Below are 25014 nucleotides of genomic sequence, written 5' to 3' on the forward strand. Positions count from 1 at the left end.
TTTGATAAAATTAAAACAAATTTAATTTTATTTACTTATGTAACGAAAATATTTCCTCACAACATAAAATTTTAATTAGCAAATTGTTCATTTCTGAGAAAAATGAATGATGGCTGCGTGTTTATTGATGTGACTCACTTGAAAATTTGTTCGAAGTAAGGGCTGCAAGCCGAGAGGACCAGTTTGTGAGCCTTGAGGGTGCCATCGCGACATGACAGGGTAACGTCTGCGAGCGCCGACGACGAATAGATCGTCGTAAACAGCTGGCTCAGGTTCTGCAGGTGGTTGTTCCACTTGAGGTGGAACGTCTTGTCACTCACCAGCCCCTGCATCTGCACCACCACAAACACTTATCACTCACTAATAATTCACAACTTATGAAAAATCTACAGAAACCCCTCGGAGCTGCGACCGCTACATAAAATTATAATTATTACAACTTATTTTTAGAACGATGCCCGTAAAAAAACACTATACGTACGCGGTATGACAGTGTAATACTGTAGGTACGCGCCGACGGAATTTAGAGCTATAAAATTTTATTTATATTATATTCGGTAAAACGATAATTATGACTTAAAGCAGCCCAGTGAAAATTTCTCACCTCGTTTCCTATTTTCCACTTCCCGAATTTTTACAAATAACACCGAAACATTTCACAAAAATTTTTAAATACTTATTATGTTACACAGAAAGCCGTGTCGTAAAAAACAGAGTGGGGCACGCCGTGGCCCCCTCCTTGCCCCGGCCCCCTCGCACAATCAATATACGGAATATGAGAGCGCGGCGCGCCGCCTCGCCCCCCCGCATGCTTTATTATACCGTAATTAAATATATACAAGTATATAAATGTACACTGCTGCACGTATACATTAATAACGCGAAGTACATACTAATTTTTTTCATTTTTGTTGCGGATAACGTTACAAATTATAAACGTCTTTGGAATTTAAATACTTTTTTATAGTTACTTCTTACTTTATATTTACCTACCACTTGCTTAAAATTATTGTAAATTTGCGAATTAAGCAACCATTCTATAAAGTTACATTATAATTATTTAATACATTGTATTTTAACAAAAAAAAAATAATTTTATTAAATATACAACGATAATTGTGAAGGTTAAATTATTTTATTTCAACCCAACATGGGCCTCTTCCTAATAATAAAATTGTCGGGTGGGAAGTATGTGTGTAAAAAGTACTTGAATCTCTCCTCACAACATGCATAAAATTTTACCCACACATAGGCAATAGTTGTAATAGATGGATCCAAACCGTCTTCTTTTTATTAGATTCCATCCTTTCATTTAAGTACCTGCTGCAGAATGCATCTCTACAAACAAAACAACGTATAACAATATTACATTTAATATTATGGTGCATGGCGCGGGGAGAGGGTGAAACCAGAAATGTAACTATACGAATATGGATATAACATTAATGAAACATTTACAATATATGGGTGCAATGGTGCTGTAGCTACTAGCTATGAACTACGTAATATTGTGTTAGCTTCACATTATTTTATAATACATATTTAATATTATAGACGTGGAGAGAAGGGCGCATGAGCGGTTGCATGAATAATATTTCTTCATTATCCGATATACGGTTTACTTTGTCTGTATATCTAGTTACATAACCTTTCTTTTTTAGACTAGAACTATTTTATACGATTGCATGTTGTATAAAAATAGCAACTGCATATACAGTTCAAACTTTTTAATGCGGTTATATAGTTGAAAAATTCTTACATTTGTATACAAATTATTATAAATATTACACATTTCTTACCTATTAAGACATAAATGTATGATATTTAAAAAATACATTATTTTATTGTAATAAGAGGACAAAGACGACTAAGATTTAACAGGGACTATGTAAATAAGTATATGCATGTCGACGGCTAATACTACTACGAATCAGTAATAAAATGAACGTACATATATAAAAACCAATCTAAAATACCAAATTCTTATTTTTACTAGGTTTATTCTTAGTCGTTTTCTACTGTAGTAATCATTAAATAAGTATCATCCTTTGGCAAGTTGAGGTAAGTTTGTTCTTTCATCCCTAGCGACATTTTTTTAAGTTTAGAACGTTATTTTTTGTTAGGCTTTTTGACTTTGACGTCAACATGTTCGATTTAAAAATTTCAACTTTGCGCCATTCACAGACTACTCCGTAATAAGCGTCACTATCGAACCGATTTAGTCTAGAATCTAGCTTCAAAATTACTACAGATGGTATATGAATTTATTATCTATGACCTTTATTCACGTATCTACTAAACACAGATTAAAGGGTTGACTGACTGTTCAAATGGTTTAAACAATATTATGTTATTTAAAAAATCTACTTATACATGTCAGTTATCTTGATAACAACATGTATAAGTAGATTTTTTACACAATTAACCATGGAATCTAGAAAAGCTTATGAATAACAAGGTACAATTTTTTTTAAATTTCTTAATAATGCTAACGAAAGTGTTTTCCACAGTATGCGAATCTATCTTAATGATTATAATGATCTTGACGATGGACAATAAATGACACTTCTACTTTTGACATGTCAGTTATCAAATTTGATTCGAACAGTCACTTTCAAGTGGAAGTATTAAAACTATTTTTCAAACAAATTTGTCAATAGTCATACGTGGGTTTGTGTTAGTGATTCACGTACATCCACTTCAGTTAAATTAGCTTGTACCTAGCAAAGGAGTTTGCTTTGATAACTCGAGTTAAATAACAGAAACAAGGCTCTTTAATTGCTTGTTAAGATTCGGAAAAATATAATATTCATTTTAAATATAAATTGTTCGCTTAATTTAAGTTTCTTTCAGTTTTCCGAATTAAAATGATGGATACAACTTCTAATTTGATTGTTTCCTCACCAAATATTAAATATACTGACGATTTTATCTACTCAGACTATGAATACGAGGATACTCTTGTAACTAGAAATAAAAATGAGCTAGTGGTAAGATTATTAAAAATGTTTTGGCATGAACCGGCTGCTTTTGTCGGCGCACTATTAATTACTGCCTCAAATATTTTCGAACTTTCAGAATGCTTCTTTTTGTATTAATAATATATGTGTCTATCGTGGGCTCGTAGAAATTAACTATATAAATGAAGTGCATATATAAATTTAGTACGAAATCTAAACACGTAATATTATTTTTATTTTAGGCAAAACCATACCGAACATCACTTCAAATTAAAACAGAGAGGAAGATTGGCAGAGTTGGTGTCATGTTAGTAGGTTGGGGTGGAAATAATGGATCCACCTTTACAGCTGCAGTATTGGCCAACAGGCATCAACTGTCATGGAATACAAGGAATGGAAAACTAGATTCTAACTGGTAAGTTTGTAGTGCAAATGGATATATGGAAAATAATCAAATTACTTTAAATTTTCCACTTAAATTATGAAGTTATTTCATAGTGAATTATACTATAAATTTAATAATTTTAAACCAACACAATTTTAAACTTGACCCAGGTTTGGATCAATCACTCAAGCATCTACAGTTCGTCTAGGACTAGATGAAAAAGGGAATGATGTATTTGTCAAAATGTCCCAACTGTTACCTATGGTAAATCCAGATGATCTAGGTAAGAATGATAGTCTACCAAGATATTAAATTGTATACTAACCTGGAGGTTTTAGTCCCTGAGTTTATAGCTTCAAGCCCCAGCTGTCCATAAAGGTACTTTTTGTCTATGTGCGCATGCTTTAGATACAAAAATTCTATGTGTATGTGCATCAGACACAGAAGACTGATCACCGACTTGCCTATAACAACAAATAATCACGATACAGGAATCTAAGACCCAGACCTTAAAAGGTCATTATTAAGTCAGGAATAGTAAGCCATACTTTTTCAATTCTTAAAAGATGTGATTGCAGAAAATTATAGGGTGACCATATCAGTAAATATTCTAACTGCAAATATAAAACTTGCAGATTCTAATATCATGCCAAATTAAACAAACTAAGTAAATAATTTTGATGACTTGTCAACTTATTCATGGATATGAATTTCAAATTGAGATTGTAAAAAAAATATAAATTAAAAATAATTTAATACAATAGCATACTAATGGATACATAAAAAATTATGAGACATATGTCTTAATTTTCTTGATGTTTATGTAAAAATATTTTTAGATATATAAGACAAAAAGATTATTGAAAAAATGCAAGCAAAGTCCCGTTAATAGTCAGGATTAGGCAATTATAATCTGGTCATCAAGCTTTAAGTTCAATCAAACTTACAAAATGGTTGTTAGAGGTTGAAAGGGTGTGTTTTCATTTATTAATTCCTACAATAGTTCAACACTTCTTTATTTTTAATATGATATTAAATTACAGTTATTGATGGATGGGACATAAGTCCTTTGAACCTTGCCGAGTCAATGGTACGGGCCAAAGTTATCGACTATGATCTTCAGCAGAAGTTGAAGAAAGAGATGTCAGCTATGAAGCCTAGACCAGCTATTTATGACCCAGACTTCATTGCCGCTAATCAGGTATGATAAACTTAACTTACTAACATAGAACAGGGGATTTCCCAAAGAAATTACGATTTCAGAAATTATTTTAAAATTCCATTTTTACTAAATATTATAAAATAAATAATATTAATAAGGTATAATGCCTGTACCACATCTACTAATGTCTATTACATAAAATAAAAATGATTACTAATCGTCTTCATAATTACAAAAATACGTTTATTTCGTAAACCCTAAATAATTGAAATTGGATAGAAGAATTGAGTAAGCATTTACGACGAAGCTATACTTTATGTGGCGTTTTAAAATATATTTACAAAATGTATTATTAACGTGATTTTTTGAAATAATTTGTTTGTTTCTTTGTTCCCTTTTGTAAATCTTTTTGTTATATAATGTATCATGTATTCCATCTGTGGCTATGTTCTCGGTGTATTCGTTTGCTATTATGTATACGTATTTTGTGTTAGCTGTAGGAGTACAAAATCAATAAATAAATAATCTTTTGGTGGATCCCTGCCGTCAGTCTCGTGAAGGCTTGTTTGTACTGTGGAAGATGTAGCATCTCTTCCACAGTTTTTGTTTTCGTGGGGAAATGCGTTACGCAGACCCTGCCGCGGTACGGTTTTCTGGTTGTGCCTACCACTGCCACTGCGCATACCCACTAAAACCCCACGGCGCCATTCATGCTATCTCTTCCACTCCATTTCCATTCCAATAGTATAAGAATAAGACGACACAACTCATTGTTTTCTGTCAGGCAATTTCATTTAATAAACTGACAAAGAACTAATAGTCTATGTTATCTACTGTCTACTGAATGGGCAACAATATACTGGGAAAGAGTAGCTATTTTTATATAATAATCTTGACCACCTTGGTCTGAATACCTTACCTTAATTTGTATCTAAATTTAATTAGCATATCAAAAAAACAGAAATGATTTTTTTTCATTGCAGGAATTAATAAACTCTACTGACTTTACTTTTTTCGACAAAAGTGTTTATTTGGAAAAATATTTTGTCTCTTCAGCGTACGCATAGACATAAATTTAAATATTGTTCTAGATCCATAGAATAGATATTTAGCAATTAAATTTATATTTGCGTCACCCACTGTCTTCAATTCCCTTTCATATATTTAACTATAGTTGATATATTGAGCTTAATCATAAAAGCTTTTATAGTAATATTGTGTGGGTCTGAAATCGATACAAGAGTGCATGCGCTAAAGATTTACCGTTATATACATTGTATATCTATTGTGTTCATTTTTTTTAAAGTTTTATTGCAAAATTTATACTAGTTTCAAGTACTCGAGAAGAAATAAAAAAACATAACAAAAGAAAAAAGGGATAAGCTAGTTAAAATATAATATATCTATTAATTATTAATATTGTTATTAATTATGAATGAATTATTTATTTATTTATTTATTTATTTATTGGGAAACCAAACAGAGACATCCTTAATAAAACACAGTCAAAAATAAAACAAATACAAACACACTGGATGCATCTACAACAGGTTACACTTATATATGATACAAAAAATAATACATGACAACAACACACATAAAAGTAATATTAAGTTAAGACATTAAGAGTTGCTTTATTTTATTCTTAAACAAAGCAGTAGTGGAGTGCGAAAAAGGGTCAATGTTTTTGATTGAATCTAAGGAAGAACACATCCTGTGAAGAGGCTCGCGGAACCCAATGTTGGTTCTGGGAGTCTGAAAATTAAAAGTTCTATGTAAGCGTAGAGACCTGGCAGGAACATTAAATGGTATGAGTTCAAGAAGATCTGAACAACTTATTTCATTTACGCATATTTTTCTCACTGTGACACAATCTATTAGATTACGCCTAGTACTCAGAGAAGGTAATTTATATCTTTTTAAAAGTTCCTTGTAATTAGCCCTACCACTATTCATCCGATAATTTAAAATGCGTAAAAATTTCTTTTGTACAGCCTCCAGTTGTGCGACATATATAGCGTAATGCGGATTCCAGATTGGACAGGCGTACTCCAACTGGGATTGCACGAGCGTCCTATAAAGGTGGATGTATGTGGTTTTGTCTTTGAAGGGTCTGGTGACTCGTGTTATGAAACCTAACATGCGGTAGGCTTTATTAATAATTAAGCCTATGTGCTTATCTAGGGTTAATTTGGAGTCAAAAAGGACACCAAGATCCCTTACAGACCGCACACGTTCGAGGGCATGGTATCCAAGGGTGAAGTTGGCGGTGATTGTGTTATGTGTTTTTCTTGTAAACACGATATGCTGACACTTACTATATTTCAAGAATAATTTGTTTATCTGGCAGTAGTCATCAAGCCTATCGAGATCCTCCTGGATAAGTTTCACGTCAGAAAGTGTAACTACCTTTCTGTATAACTTTAAATCGTCTGCGTAGAGCAAGTAATTGCAGTGTAAGAAACATTTGGATATGTCATTAATATATAAGGAAAAGAGCAACGGCCCAAGAATGGAGCCCTGGGGGACGCCGGATGTCACTACTATTTGAGAAGAAGTAAACCCATTTATAACCACCGATTGAACACGATTATGTAGGTATGCTGTAAACCATCTTAAAAGATTGCCCTTAATACCATTAAAAGACAGCTTTTGTAAAAGCATCATATGGTCAACTTTATCAAATGCCTTCTGAAAGTCTGTGTAGATTGTGTCTATCTGGTGGTTATTATCTAAACCGTTAAAAATATAATTACTGAAAACAAGGAGGTTTGAGAGAGTAGATTTACCAGCTGCAAATCCGTGCTGTTGGTCTATAATAACATGCCTTAGACTGGAATAAATGCGTTGGTGAACTAATCTTTCCAGAACTTTAGGGATTGCAGAGAGTATTGAAATCGGTCGGTAATTTTCGACATCGCTCCTTTCACCACCCTTAAAGATAGGCGTTATGTAAGATAATTTCCAGCAGTCAGGGAATGTGCCACTGGACATACACTTATTGAAAATAATCTGTAAGGGGGCACATAATGACCGATATGTACGCTTAAGAAAAACTGGTCTAATTTGATCTGGACCAGGACCTTTATTTGGATCAAGCAAAAATAATTCTTTGCTGATTTCATCTTTGTCGAAAAATAAATTATTCAGAAGGATCTGAGAGTTACTGGAAAGGCTCTCATCAACGGTGTACATAGTGCCTCCACCTAAGTCAGTTTGAGATTCAAATACTGACTGAAAATAGTTTGAAAATAGCTCAACTATTTGTTTAGGGTCGTCAGATGAAATACTGCCATATTTTATTAGTTTAGGGTATCCTAAGTTAGTCTGTTTTAGTGTAGACGTGTACTTCCAAAAATATTTGATATTTGTTTTTAACGATAATTCAATTCCTTGTATGTAACGATTATATTACAATAATAGATGAAATCAGAAACGGAACACGTAGTAATTGTAAGGAATCTGTCATATTGGGAACAAGAAAAGAAAATATGGTCGAGGTTTCAGCCATATTTAAATCTTAGTTTCAGAGTAGTTGTCAGAGCTAAAAATTTAACAGAAAATGAAATATTAAGTTGCTTTAGTATAGTTACACTGATTTTAAAAGCCTAGTAATTCTGCGCTATTCAATCTAAGACAGTGCGTTTGAATGCCAGCGTGCACATACGTCTTATTGAGTAATTTTTCAACCTTTCATGATTTTATGGCAAGTCCTGTTCATCTTGTATAAAATCTAATTGTATTTCAATGTCTAGTGTTTACTAAATATTCTATTCCTGGGCGCGTGATAAATCTTAATAGTTTGCACGTGTTTAGATCCAAACATTTATGAATTCCTGGTACAAATCGAGAAGACAAAACGTAGAAATGGCAAAATCCCAACTTCATTAGATATGTATGCGCACATGGATATTTTTAATCAAATAATCTTCTTAAAGTCTTCTTATAGTGCCATCGCCTTGCGAAGGTTGGCGATCATAATCGCTATTTTAATTTTGGATGCCGCACTTCTAAACAATGACTTGGTGCTTTGACCAAACCATTGTCTCAAGTTTTCCAACCAGGACGTGCGTCTGCGGCCAGGTCTCTTTCTGCCACATTGCCTTGTATGATTAGTGGAAGGAGGTCGTATTTTTTTAAAGATTTATTTATTACTTAAGATTTTAAGTTACACCAGGTTTTAAATAATTAAAAATTGATGTTTTACACATAGACATGTATATTTTAATATTATTTATACGGTTTTATTTACTTTATGTTTTTATGTGGTTTATATTGATTATCAAATATGAGTGTAAAGAGCGAAGAGAATGACTTCTATCCTTCGCCAAAAATGGATTGTCTCTGTCACGGTCTGATCCACAATCTGAGATTGTTTTCAATCTAATTAATTATTGTGTTCGGGCGTTAAGAGACTCTTACCTAGAAAAGTATAGTTCGCTATATATTGTCCTATGAGTAAAACTTTTGTGGGCCGACAGCGTTCCGAATAACAAACTGTTGCTTTGACGGGTGGTTATCGGTTATCGATTAGTTATTTTTAGCCGATTTGTTGTGCGAGGTCAGAGTCGCCCTTGACCCATTTCCCTGAACCCGTCACGCTAGGAGGCCGTATAGATATTGCTGCGTGTAAAATCGAAAGTCGCGTACATTTACGGGGTTTATTCATTATTACGTATAGCCATATCATTCTACGCAACTCGAATAATTTCATAAAATTGATATTAAACTTAAAAGGTATTGGCCTAGTGGTTTCAGCATTTGACTGTCATCCGTGAGGTCGTAGGTTCAATACCCGACTGTGCACCAATGGACTTTCTTTCTTTGCGCATTTAACATTCGAACAACAATCAACAACACCTGTGAAGGAAAACATCGTGAGGAAGTCGACATGTCTTTGTCCCAAAAAGGCGATAGGGTGTGTCAGGCACAGAACACCTACTTGCCTATTAGATTGAAAAATGATCATGTAACAAATTCAGAAATATGAGACCTAGACCTAAAGAGGTTGTAGGGACCGTGATTGTTTTTATATATTATTACACTTAAAAATTAAAATTACATTCGTACATCTTGAAACCAAAATTTTTGAAGGTTTCACTTCTACGACGTGTGAATGTTTTTTTTATCATAATTGGCTTTATCGTTATTGTTTCCACGGTTCAATTGTTTTCGTATTGGGATAGAAGGGAGACGTTCTGGGAGTCGATTGGTTTGGTAACAATAAAAGAAAAGGCTCTTTAATAAAAAGAGTCAATCGACATGTAGAATTGTTCTGCCCCTTATAGGAAGCAGTGTTGGTCAAGTGGCTTTAGCGTGCAACTCGTTCCTGAGGTCGTAGGTTCGATTTCCGACTGTGCACCAATGGATTTGCATTAGAGCATAGAAGACGTGTGTCAGGCACAGAATTCTGACTTCAGCAGCTTCAGAAATCGTTACTGATTTATTTATTTATTTTCTCTAACAGACACTAGCCAATTTTCAATATTCACAATATCTCTGTTACTCAGGGATAATATAACTTTTTAAAGGTAAAATAATGTTTGGTATCATGCATTATATTTATAATTTTAGAATTAATATATCGTTTGTTAAATTAAATTAGCAAATTTAATTTATGCTCGTTCAGAAAAAAGAAAAATCGAGGTCATTGCAAAGAAAGCGATTCTATGAAATAGAGGTGTCTTGTTACAGATGTTTTTAAAACAACTATCGATTTCAGCTTAATCTGACATTTGACACTTCACCGGATGCCGCTGTTTGGAAAATTCCATATCCGCTTAACAATGTTTGTCTATCTATGGTTTCTATAATTTCTATACATGTGGAATTTATATACGTTTGAATATAATATGGGTTTTAGGTGTTTTAAGAATTGAGAACTAAATGCAGTAAAAAGTATTTAATTACCCTTTTTGTGAATGTAATAAAAATATTATTGTTTGTTTAGAGAAATAAATGTACAAATTTAATTAATTTATACTATTTGCCTTGACTTGTACAAAAACTTGGCTTGGAACAAACGCATGCTGCAATTTCCCCGTACTAGACTATCTAAAGTTAGTAATTCTTTTTTGGGAAAAGGGATACTCTTCTTTAATAAAATCCCAGAGGCTCTTTTATCTCTGCCTTTTAATAAATTTAAGAAATGTATTAAAGAAAAGCTGTGTAAAAAGGCTTACTATGAAGTTTAAAAAGCGATTATCTAGTTGATAAAAGGGCCTGGGACTAGTGCTGGACAGGCTACTTTTAATAATTTTTGCTATATTTGTTTTAAATGTTGTAGTATAGTTTGATGATTTGCTTTTTTAAAAAGAGTATCGAGAGTTTTTTACGCCGGCGTTTTCTCTCGGCCTACACCCTCTGTCCTCTTTGCAGATGAGTAGGGATGCCTACAGGTTCGAATTTAATGAGGAGGCATTAGTGATACCTTGATGATCTTATGTACCAAATAAACGTATTTTTTTTTGTTTAAGCCATCGCAGAAAAGGCTTAAAAGGAGTATTATGAATGTCCTTAGCGTTAATTCATGATTTCCCCCCACTGTATGTGGGGTACCTTCGTACATACCCTCACTTTCACACCATCACATAGCACAACCGTATTTAATCATTTTATTGTTTGAATTCGTAAGTAAAGTATTTATTCTTTTTATATATACATATTAATTATGTATTACAGGTTGGCGATATGTTTAGTATATTAATTGTTTTTGTTGTTTAAAGTTTATGTCAGGTGTAGGAATACGAAATATATATACGGGGTAGTTGAAGGTCTGCGTAAATTCTTCAATCAACCAGTTTGGTTGAAGGAGCTATTCTTGAACATATTATAATGCGTACATTATGTCCAACTTAGTTTTTTAACAAACGAGGCTACTGCACGCTGTTAATCAGTTAGTATGAAAATACATGTGTAGAAAATGAATAGATCTTAGCTGTGATTTTCCATAATCTATTATGTATGGTGGATGTTTAAAATTTAAATTATACACGTGTGTTAGAATGTAAATTTATTGTAATTGTTGCTGGGTCAGATTATCTGCGTCGCGTGTAACATCGAAACGACAGACAATGCATATAAAAATGTATTATTAATTTATTTCATACAGATGTATCTTAACATACATTATAATTAAAAATTGATCAATAGAATTTAAAAAGTTTGGTCGTGACCCTTTTAATTCTGGCATTTCCTCGCTATTTTGCGATACTTATTCGGAGTAGATCGCCTTTGGCATCAACGGAACTATCCCCCAACCGCTAACATAAATATTTATTACATCTGCCTCTACACTGCCCTATATTCGCATAGTCCAGGTACGACCTGGAGCAACAAATGCAGATGACTGTAGACCGTAACGGCCTGCAGGACATGTTAATAAAGCACAGACCGTGCCTGGAACGGTTCTGCGAATAAAATATGAAGTACCTAAATAAAGGCGGCAATCAATACCGAAAGAGCGGGTAACACGTAACACGCCATTTGTGAATATGTTTATTGTTTTTTTTTTAAATAATTGTGAGATATAAAATGTCCCTGGACATGATGGCAGGGTAGTATAGTATTATCGTATAGTACACTTGAACCACACGGCCAAAGTCTCCATCTCATTATCATCTCTTAATAATAGAAATCCACTGGTGGTGCAGATGAGCTTTGGATGTTTCCAGGGTTCAAAATCGCTTTACTAGTGTCAGAAAACGGTTTTTTTTTCTTAAAATAACCAGTGGCGCTAAAACTTCTAATTTATCCATATATCCTAAACAGATATATATATCTGTTTTATAATAATTTTCCTTCTTAAAAGGCAAGTAGGCAGCCTGTGCCTCACAATTTTAGATCTTTAGGTTTCCTCATGTTTTCCTAAGAGCGCGTTAATTGCGGACAAGAAAACTCTGTCAATGCACTTCTCTCTTTGGACAGTGGTTTAAATAGCTTTTTTTACAGGCAGACCGAGCAACCAACCTCATCGGTGGTACGCGCTACGAGCAGTACCTACAGATTCGTGCAGATATCAAGAACTTCCGCGACAAGAACAAATTGGATAAGGTGATTGTACTCTGGACAGCTAATACTGAAAGGTATGCTTCAAATTTTGAATCGTCTTTAGAGTTTCCTTAATGCCTTAAAAAATCATTATTAAATAATACTTATATGGTACTTATGCGATGGAATTGCCAACTTAAGTTTTAATATAACTAAACGAATACATCAAGCAATAGCGTGTATTTTTTCTCTTTAATTCTTATTTTCTCTTCTTATCTTTTTTCTCTTCTATTGTGTTTTTCTCGTTTTTTCTGTCTCACCTCTCGTAGGGCATTGTGCGTGATACGACGTTCCCTCTTTCTCACTCTCTCTCAATAGCTCTCTTCTCTCCCTTTACTTCCACCAAAACGCTGCACATCTTCGTGACGTAAAAAATTCTTTTCAAAAATTGTAAAACATGTGTATAAAATAATGTATAATATGATTAGCATTACAACAACAAACAAATATAATTGGTATAGAATGGCTATTAAAGGTATTTTATTATAAATTTATTTCTCATTGTTGACCTAAATAATGCCTATTATGTAGTGCCTAAGAATGAATTATTGTAATAATTGATTTTTATGTAATTTGAATGAAACGTCTTAAGTATTATTTCGTGTATTATTTGTAATTAATATTCAATTACAAGAAACTATAAAAATAAAATAATAATACGTTTATTTTGGAACATATGATATGATAGACAGGTATCACTTATTAAATTTAAACCTATAGATCTGATCCCTACTCATCGGCAAATGTAAATTATAGGTTCTGCGAAGTGCGACAAGGTGTTCACGATACAGATGAGAATTTGGAGAAGGCGCTCCGTGCAAATGATTCTGAGATTTCGCCTTCGACAATCTTTGCTATGGCCGCTATTGATGAAAACGTAAGTTATAAAATTCATTGCTTTGAGAAGTTTGTGTATATCTACTAATTCACATATATCACACTATATTATTAAAAATAACAACACAGGAATTATAAACTCACTGATATTCAGATTCCGGATAAACTGGTCCAGATATCCATTGCTGCCCTCAATTTGAAATCCATTGTCGTTTAATTTTTTTAATTTTAGAGCAGTGTTTTATTTGTTATTTCAGTGTTGCTACATAAACGGATCGCCACAGAACACATTAGTCGCCGGTGTGGTAGAAAGGGCGGAAAAACGTGGCGTTTTTGTTGCTGGCGATGATTTTAAGTCCGGACAGACGAAGCTTAAATCTGTGCTTGTCGATTTTCTTGTGTCTGCTGGTAAGTTGGGACTATTTTTTGAAACCCCAAGTGGACACTGCGAATCCAATGCCTCTTCCTTTCTGGCTAGAATATCTGATAGTGGGTGCCTCTAAAACCACAAAAGGCCGCGTTAGAGGATTTGAGAGAATCTACTCTCTCTCAATTTTTTTCCAGGTCACATGTCAACTAAAAATATGTCCGAATTGACATATGAATTAAAAAGTAAAATTTTATGCAAAAGAATATATGGTAGGATTCGACCCAGAATCTCTGTTATTCAGAGACTGGATGAACCCACTAGAACTACCTGCTGTTTCTGTAAGGTTGTTAGAAAAGCTTCTCTTGTTCTTGCTTCGAAAGGGCCCCTTATGGGCCCTGTATTGGGCTTAAAATATAAACGAGTTATATCAAAATTTTCGCTCAAGAGAATATATAGAAAAGAATGCAAAAATAGATTTAAGATTTAAGTTATTAAGTTGTATTTACTAACATTGCTATGGAACCTTGTTTTCCGAAATAAACAATTAAATTAAAATTAAATTAAAAGTAAATAATTGAGAATAGTTATTAGTTAGTACCTGAGATTCGAGGCTAAAATATGAAACATAATTTTTGTGGCATTTATACTCAATACCTTTAAAAACGTAAATTAGTACAAATGTAAATACGTGTTTTAATTCCGACATAGTGAATACATTATAGTAGGAAAGAAAGGATGGATTACAAATGTATTTTTCACAGGTTTAAAACCAGTATCTATCGTGAGTTACAATCACCTCGGTAACAATGATGGAAAGAATCTATCAGCTCCTAAACAGTTTCGATCCAAAGAGGTAATTTATTTATTTAAAATTATTTTGTAAAAAAAACATTAAAAAAATACGTCCACATATTTACAGTACATAAAAGCAATGTTGGTTTAGCTTCAGAGGGCGCCTCACATCTTTGAGGTCGTATGTTCGATCCCCGGCTGTGCACCAATGGACTTGGCCTGACTGACGACGGCGTGTGTCAGGCACAGAAGTCTGATCAACTATTTGCCTATTAGATCTTACTTATTTGACAATGAAAAACCAAGATGGCGCCCCCTTGATGCATTTGCTTTGTTCTCATTGGTTGGAAAAATACTTTTATTCGTTATGTAATTATTTCAAACTTTGAAACAAGTTAATAATAATAAAACCATGATTCTTACGATTCTTAAAAGTAATAGAAGAAATCTCAATGATGAATCAAACCAACACTAAAAAACAACGGCCAATTCTTTATATATATATATATATATATATTTTGTTTTAAAGGGTTAAATGTATGCTATATTTATAAATGTACGTTTTAATAGTATTCTACTGTTTATATCACAGCGTTTGAAAGAGGCGGGCGTACTATAAGACTGCAATTAGATTTATTAAATTATAAATAATTCTTTACATATCAAAGCCTGCTTCATTCATTGTTTCAATATCGTGGTCCTACTTTCGCAAAGTACAAACTTTCTGGATGAAAAACCCATTATTTTTTTTTAATATTATGGCCCGCACGTTTTGTGCATTGTGGCCCAGGGTCAAAACAGGGAAACGGGTAAAAAAATTAAACGTATCGGATGGAACGGAATTAAGGAAAGGAAAATAATCTATAAAATAAAAGATCAATTCTTATAGAGATAGATATAAAAGATATTTATTCATAGGATCTAAATTTTTATATCATTACATAAGATAAAAGCTGCTAAAAGTTTATATATATGTGGGTCCATTGTTGAAAGTAAACAGGATATGGATGAAGGGAAAGGAATTTGAAGGGAAATGAGACCGTCGATAAGAGACGACCGTTCGCGCCGAGAACAAACAAAAATTGTGTGATTAAGAAAGACCCATTTGAAATATGTAAAAACTTTTTCATAGATAACAAAGAGCAACGTTGTGGATGACATGGTGGAATCGAATCGCATTATGTACGCGGAAGGGGAGAAGCCAGATCACGTTGTTGTAATAAAATACGTTCCGTATGTTGGTAAGTTAAAAAAAAATATATTTTTTAAATAAATTGTTTAATAAACTACTTGGGAAGAAACTGCTTTTATTAGTAAGATCTCCCATTTGCATTTCCACCTGTTTTGTATTATTGTGATGTTATTATTTTGTCAATGTTTTTAAAATATATTTCGCAGTCAAGTAGTTAAATCAGAGAGTTGATTGAATCTCTAGACTAGTTAATCAAAGATCGATATTCAATCAAGTCCCTAGCATTTTGATTTAAATCATCATCGACATCGTCGAAAATGTTTAAGTATCTGTCTGTCTAGAGATTCAATTAACTGTCTGATTTAACTACTTTACTGCGAAATATATTACTTTATTATATATATATATATACAGTCAAAACCGTTTTCGACGACATCGTTTAGAACAACATACCAGTTATATTGACCAACATCAATCGTCCCGGCTGAATTCATCTGTATTAGGTTCTTAATAAATAAGTTATCGGCTATTACGACTATCGGTTATAACGACTAAATATGAGTAGTCCCTTCAATGTCGTTATAACAGATTTTGACTGTAAATATATATTTTAGTCTTAAAAGGTTTTAGCGCCACTGTATTTATATATTTAAGGTGACTCGAAGCGAGCTATGGACGAATATACTTCGGAAATCCTTCTCCACGGAACCAATACGATTGTGGTCCATAACACGTGTGAGGATTCCTTGCTGGCTGTTCCACTCATTTTGGATTTGGTGGTGCTGGCTGAGTTGTTCACTCGTCTGTCTTTCAGACCTAATGTCAATCAAGGTAAAGTTAACAAATGTATTTTTTGGAGCATTTCAAAGTTTCATACAATAATCGCGCTTCTGCTTCCGTTAAACTGTTGTAAATTAACGAATTTTGTACACAAAATATATGTAGTCTATATAACGACACTGATGGGAGCATTTTATGGCGTTATAGAGTTATCGTTAAGTGGAGAAAACTTAGATGCAAAGTCAGCCATAAAAAACCTAAAACTATTTGCCTGTACAGACTCTTAACAACAAATACACAGGAATCTGAAACTGAGTAGTTAAATAATTATCGAGTTAATATTAATCTTGACACCGCTAGGCTGAAACTATTTTAAACTTATGATATTTTGTTTTGTTTTTATTGAACTAATGATATTCTTTTTGGAACGAAGTTTCTTATCGCGCGTTGTGAATGGGGGCTAGACGGAAAAAATTCTCACGAAAAGTTGTCACGACACTTTTTGCTATAGTTGTTATAATACACCGGTTTTCAACCGATCACCGAAGTTAAGCAACGTCGGGCGAGGTCAGTACTTGGATGGGCGACCGCCTGGGAACACCTCGTGATGTTGTATTTTTTTCTTTTCTAAGAAATGAAGAAATGAAAAATGTAAAATAGTACCATCGATGCAGTTTTTTCAAGACATAAATAAAACAGAATTCCAAACATATGTTTCCTACTTCAATTACCACAAGCCAATTATTACTAAAGCCTACTACTGATTAAATTTAAATAACATTATATTTGTGAATAATAAAAAAATATATAACTGAAAAAAATTAAATTTTGTTACAATTCCTTCACTAATTATTCGAAAGGAACTTCGTTCCATTCGGGTGTCCCTTGACACCTCTCAAGTTTTTATTGTTAATATTTTGTAGGCAAGTAATGGACTTATATTAGAATTCTGTTTAGGCCATTCATGACACAATGATAATTTCCAGAATGGACCCCAATGCACGCGGTTTTGTCTCCTCTAGCCTATCTTCTGAAGGCGCCCTTAGTTCCCCCGGGAACACCCGTTGTCAACGCCCTATTCAAGCAGAGGGCCTGCATCGATAACATAATGAGGGCCTGCCTCGCACTTCCACCTGTCCATCATATGCAGTTGGAACATAAGGTAAAGATTTTTCCCCTCCAAAAGGGGGATCAATTTTATGTGTTGCGTGTCTTTTATAGATTAATACTTGGTTTGGATGAATAATATTACATATAAATTAAATTGCAAGTACATGTTGAAGAGTTGTATCAATTTGAAATTGTAGAGATTTATAAGCAGATGTACTGGAATTTATCTTTATTTAATTTATATCCTCTTGTTAATATGAGTAAGAAAACCTCTCAAAAATAATAAAAATAAACTTTTTTTTGTACGAAACTTCGAAAAAGTATATAATATCGGTAAAAAGTATATAATTACTCTTAACTTAATCACCAAATAAGAAAATCAAAGAGCTCATAGTGCCCATGCATTTCCTGAACGGTCCCTAAACTGCACAGGTATTTAATAATTAAAACTAAGTATAGCTGTTTTATATTATTTATTCACACTTAAAATAAATCAATATTCAATGCAAGCTTTTCCAAGCAATCCGTGCTAGAGTACCATCTTTTATCTAGTTATTAACAATGTAGTGGAAACAAATTGGACACAATTTTTCTGCCATTCTCAAACATGAAACGATATGGCGTCGTTGATATACAATAATCTATTGTCTATATATCTATGACAATAATATGAATAAAATTTATCCGTAAGGTTTCAGAAAAAAATACGTTTATCTAAAATACATCTTAATATTATATAGTACCAATAAACAATGAAAACTCTTTCCCAGGTCCCGTTTTTGATGTCCGATTTGAAGTCTGGCGCGATGTTCGCTTCATCACCGCCAGTGAAGAAGCAAAAATTGGCCCACGAAAATGGCGACCAGTAACTTTTTTCTATTTACATTTATTACCTAGTTGACATTTGACAGTACCATAATGTATTGTCAAATGTCATAGACTAAATTTTATACTCTATTTCTAATTTTCACAGATCTACTAACGGAATATCCAAAATTATTTAATCTCATTTCGAATCTTTAGCACAAAAGATCTTTCAGTGTTATATTTTAAGTGTTGACATATATATTATTTATTATTTTACTGTTTTTGTTATGTTCAAAGATATATTTTATGAAATATAAATATCGGCGTTGGCCGATTATTTTTATACAATATTTATGTTTCGAGTAAGACTCGTATTATTATTTTATAAGAGGTCTATTTAATAGTCGCTTTTAAAGTGAATATTTTTGATTAAAACTTTGTTTAAATGTCAATTTTCATGGCATATGTTTTTACTATTTATTTCAGTTAAAAAGCTGTATTTGGAAATATTTACATTGGTGTTTAAAATATTTAAAATTTTCAGCAAATCAGTATTACTTTTAGTGTAACCAGTATTAATTTTTATGTGATGCATTTATTTCATAATATAATCAACGTTTTGGCTATGAATAACAATTTAATTATTTGTGTGTAGATGGTAGATTTCGTGTGTAGATTTAGTTTATTTGTGCACTTTTTAATAAATATTATTTTGAATTAAACTTTAGTGTTTTATTTCTTCGTTATCATAAAACGTATTAAGTACAGTAAATTAAGCTACATCTTGGATATAAATGCCAAAGAAACCTTATGGAGATAATTTAATTTGCGTTTGGATCGTAAGATTGTTTAGTCTTCAGTAAGCATTCGTATTTTTCAACCAAAAGTGATTATGTTAGTGTTTAAATTAAGCGATTTTTGAAAAAAAAAACAGGCATTTATTATATTCTTTTATTTCAATGATTATTATAATTTTTTTAATCGATTTGTGCGATTTGAATCGATATGTGGATGATACTGATTTGTGATTACGTTCCAAATTAAAATTTGGAAATTTTTATATTGTATTGATATTGCTGGAACAATTTTTCATGACTATTCTGATTATTAAAATTTAAAACTTTAACTAATTTTTGCAAATAAAACAATTCAATCTTTACTGCACAGAGGAACGGAGTTAGATTTCGTAGAAAAGGGGACATTAACTGAACATATTGGGATCCGTCGTTTAGATTTGCCAGCTCGAAGTCCTGACCTCAATCCAATTAAGCTTGTCTAAGATGTTCTAAAAAGGCGAGTAAGAATTCTGCTTCACAAAACATCAGGGAGCTAAAAGGATATTCACTTAAAACAGAAGGATTCAAGCTACGATTTTGGCAACAGGAGGTCACACTCGTTATTAGGTTTGTACAATTGTAATTTATTTAGTTTAAAAAAAAATCTTTGGCCATGTACGTCGATTAAAAAAAATATGAATAATCCATAAAAAATTGCCAGAATTCACTACACGCTTATCTATTTTAACGATTATAAGTATAGAATACGTGAGACAATCACATTTTATTTAATTAATGCTTAATTAAAACCTTAGAAAGTGATAGGGCCATATTATGATGGCACGGTATTGTAGCAATACGTACGATCTGTAGCTACGAATCACTGCAATGACGTTATACTCTGAAACAGGCTAACGTAGTTACTAAACCACGTTTAGTTTAGAGAAACAGTACACCGTCTTTCTTCTCCATTTGTAATCCTGACGTTATCAGTGCTGTCATTTTATTCGTTACTGCTTTAATTACTTACAGTAACTAGAAATTGAGGAGTTAGGCCCGGTTATCAGCATCGGCAAGAAAAGGGATACTTCGGCAGTCCTACACAAGCGCATACCGCGGAAATTATGTCTCGGCATGCTGCAATGTTCTTAGGGATGGATGACAAGGCGTCCCCAAGCATGCCGCACCGTCCTAGCTACCCTCGACGCGCGACAGGCGACGGCGTACTGAAGGATATTCCGAAGGAGACTCACAGCTGCCGATGCAGTAGCCTCAAGCTTATTTAAGCGGTATTTTTGTTACTCCAATCATATATCATGGAAATTCCTACTTTATTTTCATGAAGTTAATGTATAATGCTTTTTATCACCTAAAATTCTCAGCCGTTCTGATGCCGATAATGAGTGCCGGGCCTTATTGTATATTTAGCAACTACAGGCAATTCAATTCATGATATATTTAACTTTAACTAGTTATAAAAAGGAGGAGTTCGATGTCAGGTTTTATTGTAATAAAAAACGTGGCTCGGATTAATCTTCTTTATTTTATTTAAGCATAGAATAGTACAGTTTCAAGTCATCCAGTCTAATTTGACAATATGTCGCAGTCACACATCAAGCAGTCACAATCATAACAACATTATCTAATCGGTGATACACAAGATACATGTATTCAAGTAATACGACACCTAAAGTAAAATGCGAAATCACAAAATAGCATTACACGTATAAAATGGCCGCTACGTTGCACGAGCTAAAACTTGCATTGTTATGCATTTAAATAATATAAAGGAAATATGTGGAACAGTTTTATTGAAATGATAAAGGTATTGTACATAAATTATTTTTAAAATAATCAGTCAAATAATCCATTCTCATGATATTTCTATCAATTATTTTAATCGCTTATTACATCCTTTACTTTATTGACGAAATTAATGCAAGCCGCCATTTGGTGCATCTAAATTAAAAATCGAACTGAATAAAACTCGTAGCGACCTCACTTTTGGTTATTTTTCATGCAATAGAATAGATAAACTCGTGATGTCATAAGTGCAAACAAAATGGAATGTTAACTTAAATAAGCCTATGAATATATTAAATACTTAATGGAAAATAACCACCGCACACAACAACGCAACAATTGCCAGCAACATTAAGGATTATCGAGGGGAAAGGCGTGTCGAACGAATCACTAAAATATCGTGCAAAATGTCTAACTCTACACTATTTAGAATAGTTGTGGACATTCGTTCACGAAGTCTTTTACCTACGTTAACAATATACTCCGATAACGATAGAATTACGATTTTATCAGTGCTCATTATTTTTTAATTTGTAAAATTCGTTGGCTACCTAACGATTTCTATAGAAGAGGATCTAAGGAAGGGATTATATTTTAAGTGCAACGCACTGAAGTAACTTTATGAGGTATTTACTTCTAAGCTAAAACGATATTGTACGCTGTACGTAATAAAACGGTGAGTATTGCATATATACACAACAGTAAATGGCAACACTGAGACAGCGGTCATATACAAAATTTACATAAGCGTACGAAAGCGTTATTTCGTGAAAAATCTTTATGTACAATAACAACAATATTTCGGTATGCGATGATTTCTAGCATTTACATAATTTATAACGTCGGAAATTTATTTACAGTATATTTTTAATCGCCTAAGGGTTATAATATTAGCCGTCTACCGTACTATCACTTTAGCTGCAAATACTTTAAAAAATCTGATTCGAAGAACCATTTATGACCTTGAAAACAATGAAAGGTCACGTCAAATTTAAATGTTTTATGTACCTTCGAATTGACCTTTCAAAATCTCAGTCGTCTCCAGGATTAACCTTCTCGATAACATCTCTCTTATCACACAATTTTATCTCTTTTCCTCTGTGTTATCACGAAAGAGACGAATCGAAAGCTATCGCTTCGTAATAAGTCAGCTTAAGCAATAATAGATAGAATGAACAAAGAAATGACGTCACAATAGCTAATAGGCTACAATCTAGCTTACCCTAGGTCTACAATCGCGCGACGCGTGCGCATATGTCACTACTTTTAATTCCTTACGTGCCTCAGAGCAGAAATCTGCCGTACTTAAATACATTTATTGCTCGAAAATTATTTTTTATTAGTGTTTAATAATGGTTATATCGACTAATTTTATTTTATTAATTTAGAATGGTTATTTTATTAACGACGATTTTCTTATAGAAAATCCTCATATATTCCTATAGTACATCAATCGTTATGTACAGCGTTATCGTACCAAAGTCCGCTTTGGTATATTTATATCGATATTATTATATAGTAGGAGTATACCTAACGTGCGATCTTGACTTTTGAAACCGCTTCAATATTTATCATTAGAACCCATACAACGAGAAATTAAGTTTAAAAAAAATATATATATGTTACCATCATCATACATACAATTTTTCTACACTGCCTGAGGTGCAGGTATTATATTATTAATAATTAATATTGTGTTGTTTTATCGTAAGAGTAACTGTTAAGATTAATTATGAGGGAAATAAATACATTTAAAATGGAACGTAAAATAAGTTTGGTTATTATAAGTTTTCTAGTCTCGATCACACTTTTAATAAACATTCTAATACTATGTTGATTCTATATACATATAGCGAATTGTCTGCCTGTTGCAACCCGTTACGCACACAATCTGTTAACGCAGGAACTAGATGGAGATAAATATTAAATATAAAATATTGTTACAATACTCTTATTCTTTAAAGAGAATGAAGCTTCCAACTTAACGCAGTCCCCACTTTTTATTTTTCAGGACACACTGAAATGGGAAGTGGCGCGTTCTAACACTGGCAACACTGATATTTGTAAATTTAATACAGCGCCATCTAGTAACGGTCCTGCGTTAACATACTCAATGAGTATTTCAATTCCATTACCACGTTTTGGAATGTTTAGGCACTATTTAAGTACTTGATATTCGAAATTACATACTTCAGGGTAATTACGGTCATAACTATAGGCTTTTAAACTCAATAAAGAATTTGAATCTTATTGTAAGATTAAAATATTAAGGAAGACATAGATAAATGTTTAAAATATGTTCATAAACAATATAAATAAAATTTACCAAATATGTTTAAATACAATAGTGTTAAAAATCAAAAGAAATTTCTTTAGATATAGTTGATAAGGATTTTCTTTGAAGCTAGAGCGATACCAATAAAGAAATATATTAATTGTCCAATTCGTCAAATTTGGCGTCGCACGCAAGTTAAACCTAAAGAATAATTAAGAGGATAAAATATTTGTTAACAATTCTTAAAAACTAAACAAAAAATCACAAAAGATCAGCATCAAATGTTACGCTACGTTTTGATGATTTATGTGTGTGTGTAAAGTCTGATTGTTCGCCCAAAGACTGTTGTGTATTAGATTCATTTAAAAGTTCACCGCGTCTTAACAATACGTTATTCAATTGGCGTATACCGAGCGATTCTTGCGTTATATCCGAATACTGCCGAGATAATGGCGGTCGATGTAATGATTGAGATAAATCAGACATCTGTCTTGTTAATGGCTTAAAAGTCTGTTGTGTATTGTAGGACAGTGTATTACAAGACGACGTATTATGAGATTGTGTATTGTAATACGCTGTATTATAAGACGGTGTATTGTAAGACAGTGTATTACAAGTCGGTGTACTATAAGACAACGTATTATGAGATTGTGTATTGTAAGTCGCTGTATTATAAGACGGTGTATTACAAGACGGTGTACTATAAGACAACGTATTATGAAAGTGTGTATTGTAAGACTGTGTGATAGGTTGTTGTGTATGTTTACCGAATGATCGTTGCATTGTGGCTTGTTTGGTTTGTTGCGTGTGTTTCGTGCGTCAGTTGAGCGGCAAGCAGAACATGTGCTGCAATAGCGTGGGCTTGCGCGAAGGTCTCTCCGAACAGACCGAGTCGTAGTCTGATGATGACGATTCCGCGCTGTACCCGTACATCTGTATGTTCAAATAAGCATATTGAAAATGGAGTTATTAAAGATCAAAATTTAGCATCAATCCTGTGTCAATTTCTAAAGTAATTCCAAATGACATCAGTACGTAAGAATATTTCATTTTGAATTCAAAAAAATAAAAGTTTTCTAACGGATTTTATCGAAATAAATACATCATTAATGTGAACGACCTTTCGAGTACTTGTCAGCAATTGTGATCAGTGATGATGATTTTAATCTCCTGTTATGTTTGTAAATAAATATATTTTGGTCCTTCAGGCCGGATTCTAACCAGCGACGTATATACACATATTTTTAAATATAATCTCATTCGTTTATGTATAAACGCTATACCTGCTTGTCGCCTGGGTGCAGCAGACAGGCGTGGTGTCACACGCAGTCCTCGAGGGACATGAGGAGTGGGTTCACGTACTCAAAGCCCTCGAACTCCGATTGGTCAATGTCCGCTATCTCGCTACTGGAATGGAATTTTTTTATTATTTATTAGCAATATAAATGAGTGCAAAAATAAAATAAGATTTAATGTCAATTTTGACCACATGTCAATTTGTCGCTGTTAACCGTTGCCTGTCCTCAATTTAATGTATAGATATTAATAAAATAAAGTGTTAATAACGTACTCTTTATCGGGCGTGAGTCGCACAGGCTCATCGGTGAACTCTGGTGGGAAGTTAGCGAGGTCCCTTTCTCCTTCGAGACGGGGTTTAAATGGTGGAACTACTTGTTTCTGCTCCAACTAAAATAACAAATTAATAAGTATTGCCAT

At 33.0% G+C, this 25014-nt stretch overlaps 3 protein-coding genes across 10 annotated transcripts in view; 1 reads left to right on the forward strand and 2 right to left on the reverse strand.

The window, feature by feature from the left end:
• LOC110997724 (zinc finger and BTB domain-containing protein 44) overlaps positions 1-760 on the reverse strand; it is a 48909-nt gene extending 48149 nt beyond the window's left edge. For all 3 annotated transcript variants that reach the window (XM_045632870.1, XM_045632871.1, XM_045632869.1), the window contains exons 1-2: positions 605-760; positions 139-332 (exon numbers count right to left, since the gene is read on the reverse strand). In XM_045632870.1, the coding sequence (XP_045488826.1) occupies positions 139-332 (194 nt within the window). In that variant the 5' untranslated portion in view covers positions 605-760. The remainder of the gene's footprint in view (positions 1-138; positions 333-604) is intronic.
• Positions 761-2651: 1891 nt separating this feature from the next.
• LOC110997718 (inositol-3-phosphate synthase) lies at positions 2652-19166 on the forward strand. The gene is made up of 12 exons (XM_045632915.1): positions 2652-2990; positions 3203-3375; positions 3516-3628; positions 4389-4546; positions 12458-12591; positions 13313-13433; positions 13651-13801; positions 14525-14616; positions 15688-15796; positions 16402-16578; positions 17514-17689; positions 18408-19166. Exons 1-12 carry the CDS (start codon positions 2868-2870, stop codon positions 18504-18506), a joined length of 1626 nt encoding a protein of 541 aa, XP_045488871.1. The 5' UTR covers positions 2652-2867; the 3' UTR covers positions 18507-19166.
• A 1581-nt stretch (positions 19167-20747) lies between these two features.
• The window catches only part of LOC110997707 (atypical protein kinase C), a 172136-nt gene continuing 167869 nt past the window's right edge, over positions 20748-25014 (reverse strand). For all 6 annotated transcript variants that reach the window (XM_022265981.2, XM_022265980.2, XM_022265978.2 and 3 more), the window contains 3 exons: positions 24869-24984; positions 24582-24705; positions 20748-24231 (listed from right to left, as the gene is read on the reverse strand). In XM_022265981.2, coding sequence (XP_022121673.2) covers positions 24618-24705; positions 24869-24984 — 204 coding nt within the window. In that variant the 3' untranslated portion in view covers positions 20748-24231; positions 24582-24617. The remainder of the gene's footprint in view (positions 24232-24581; positions 24706-24868; positions 24985-25014) is intronic.

Source organism: Pieris rapae, chromosome 21 (assembly GCF_905147795.1).
Source record: "Pieris rapae chromosome 21, ilPieRapa1.1, whole genome shotgun sequence".
Taxonomy (NCBI): domain Eukaryota; kingdom Metazoa; phylum Arthropoda; class Insecta; order Lepidoptera; family Pieridae; genus Pieris; species Pieris rapae.

Bases quoted from the DNA above. Each gene is read 5' to 3' on its own strand.
- LOC110997718 (XM_045632915.1), top strand. From the start codon at position 2,868: ATGATGGATACAACTTCTAATTTGATTGTTTCCTCACCAAATATTAAA. The intron at 15,797-16,401 runs GTAAGTTAAAAA...TATATATTTAAG, and splicing joins AAAATACGTTCCGTATGTTG to GTGACTCGAAGCGAGCTATG. The intron at 16,579-17,513 runs GTAAAGTTAACA...GATAATTTCCAG, and splicing joins CAGACCTAATGTCAATCAAG to AATGGACCCCAATGCACGCG.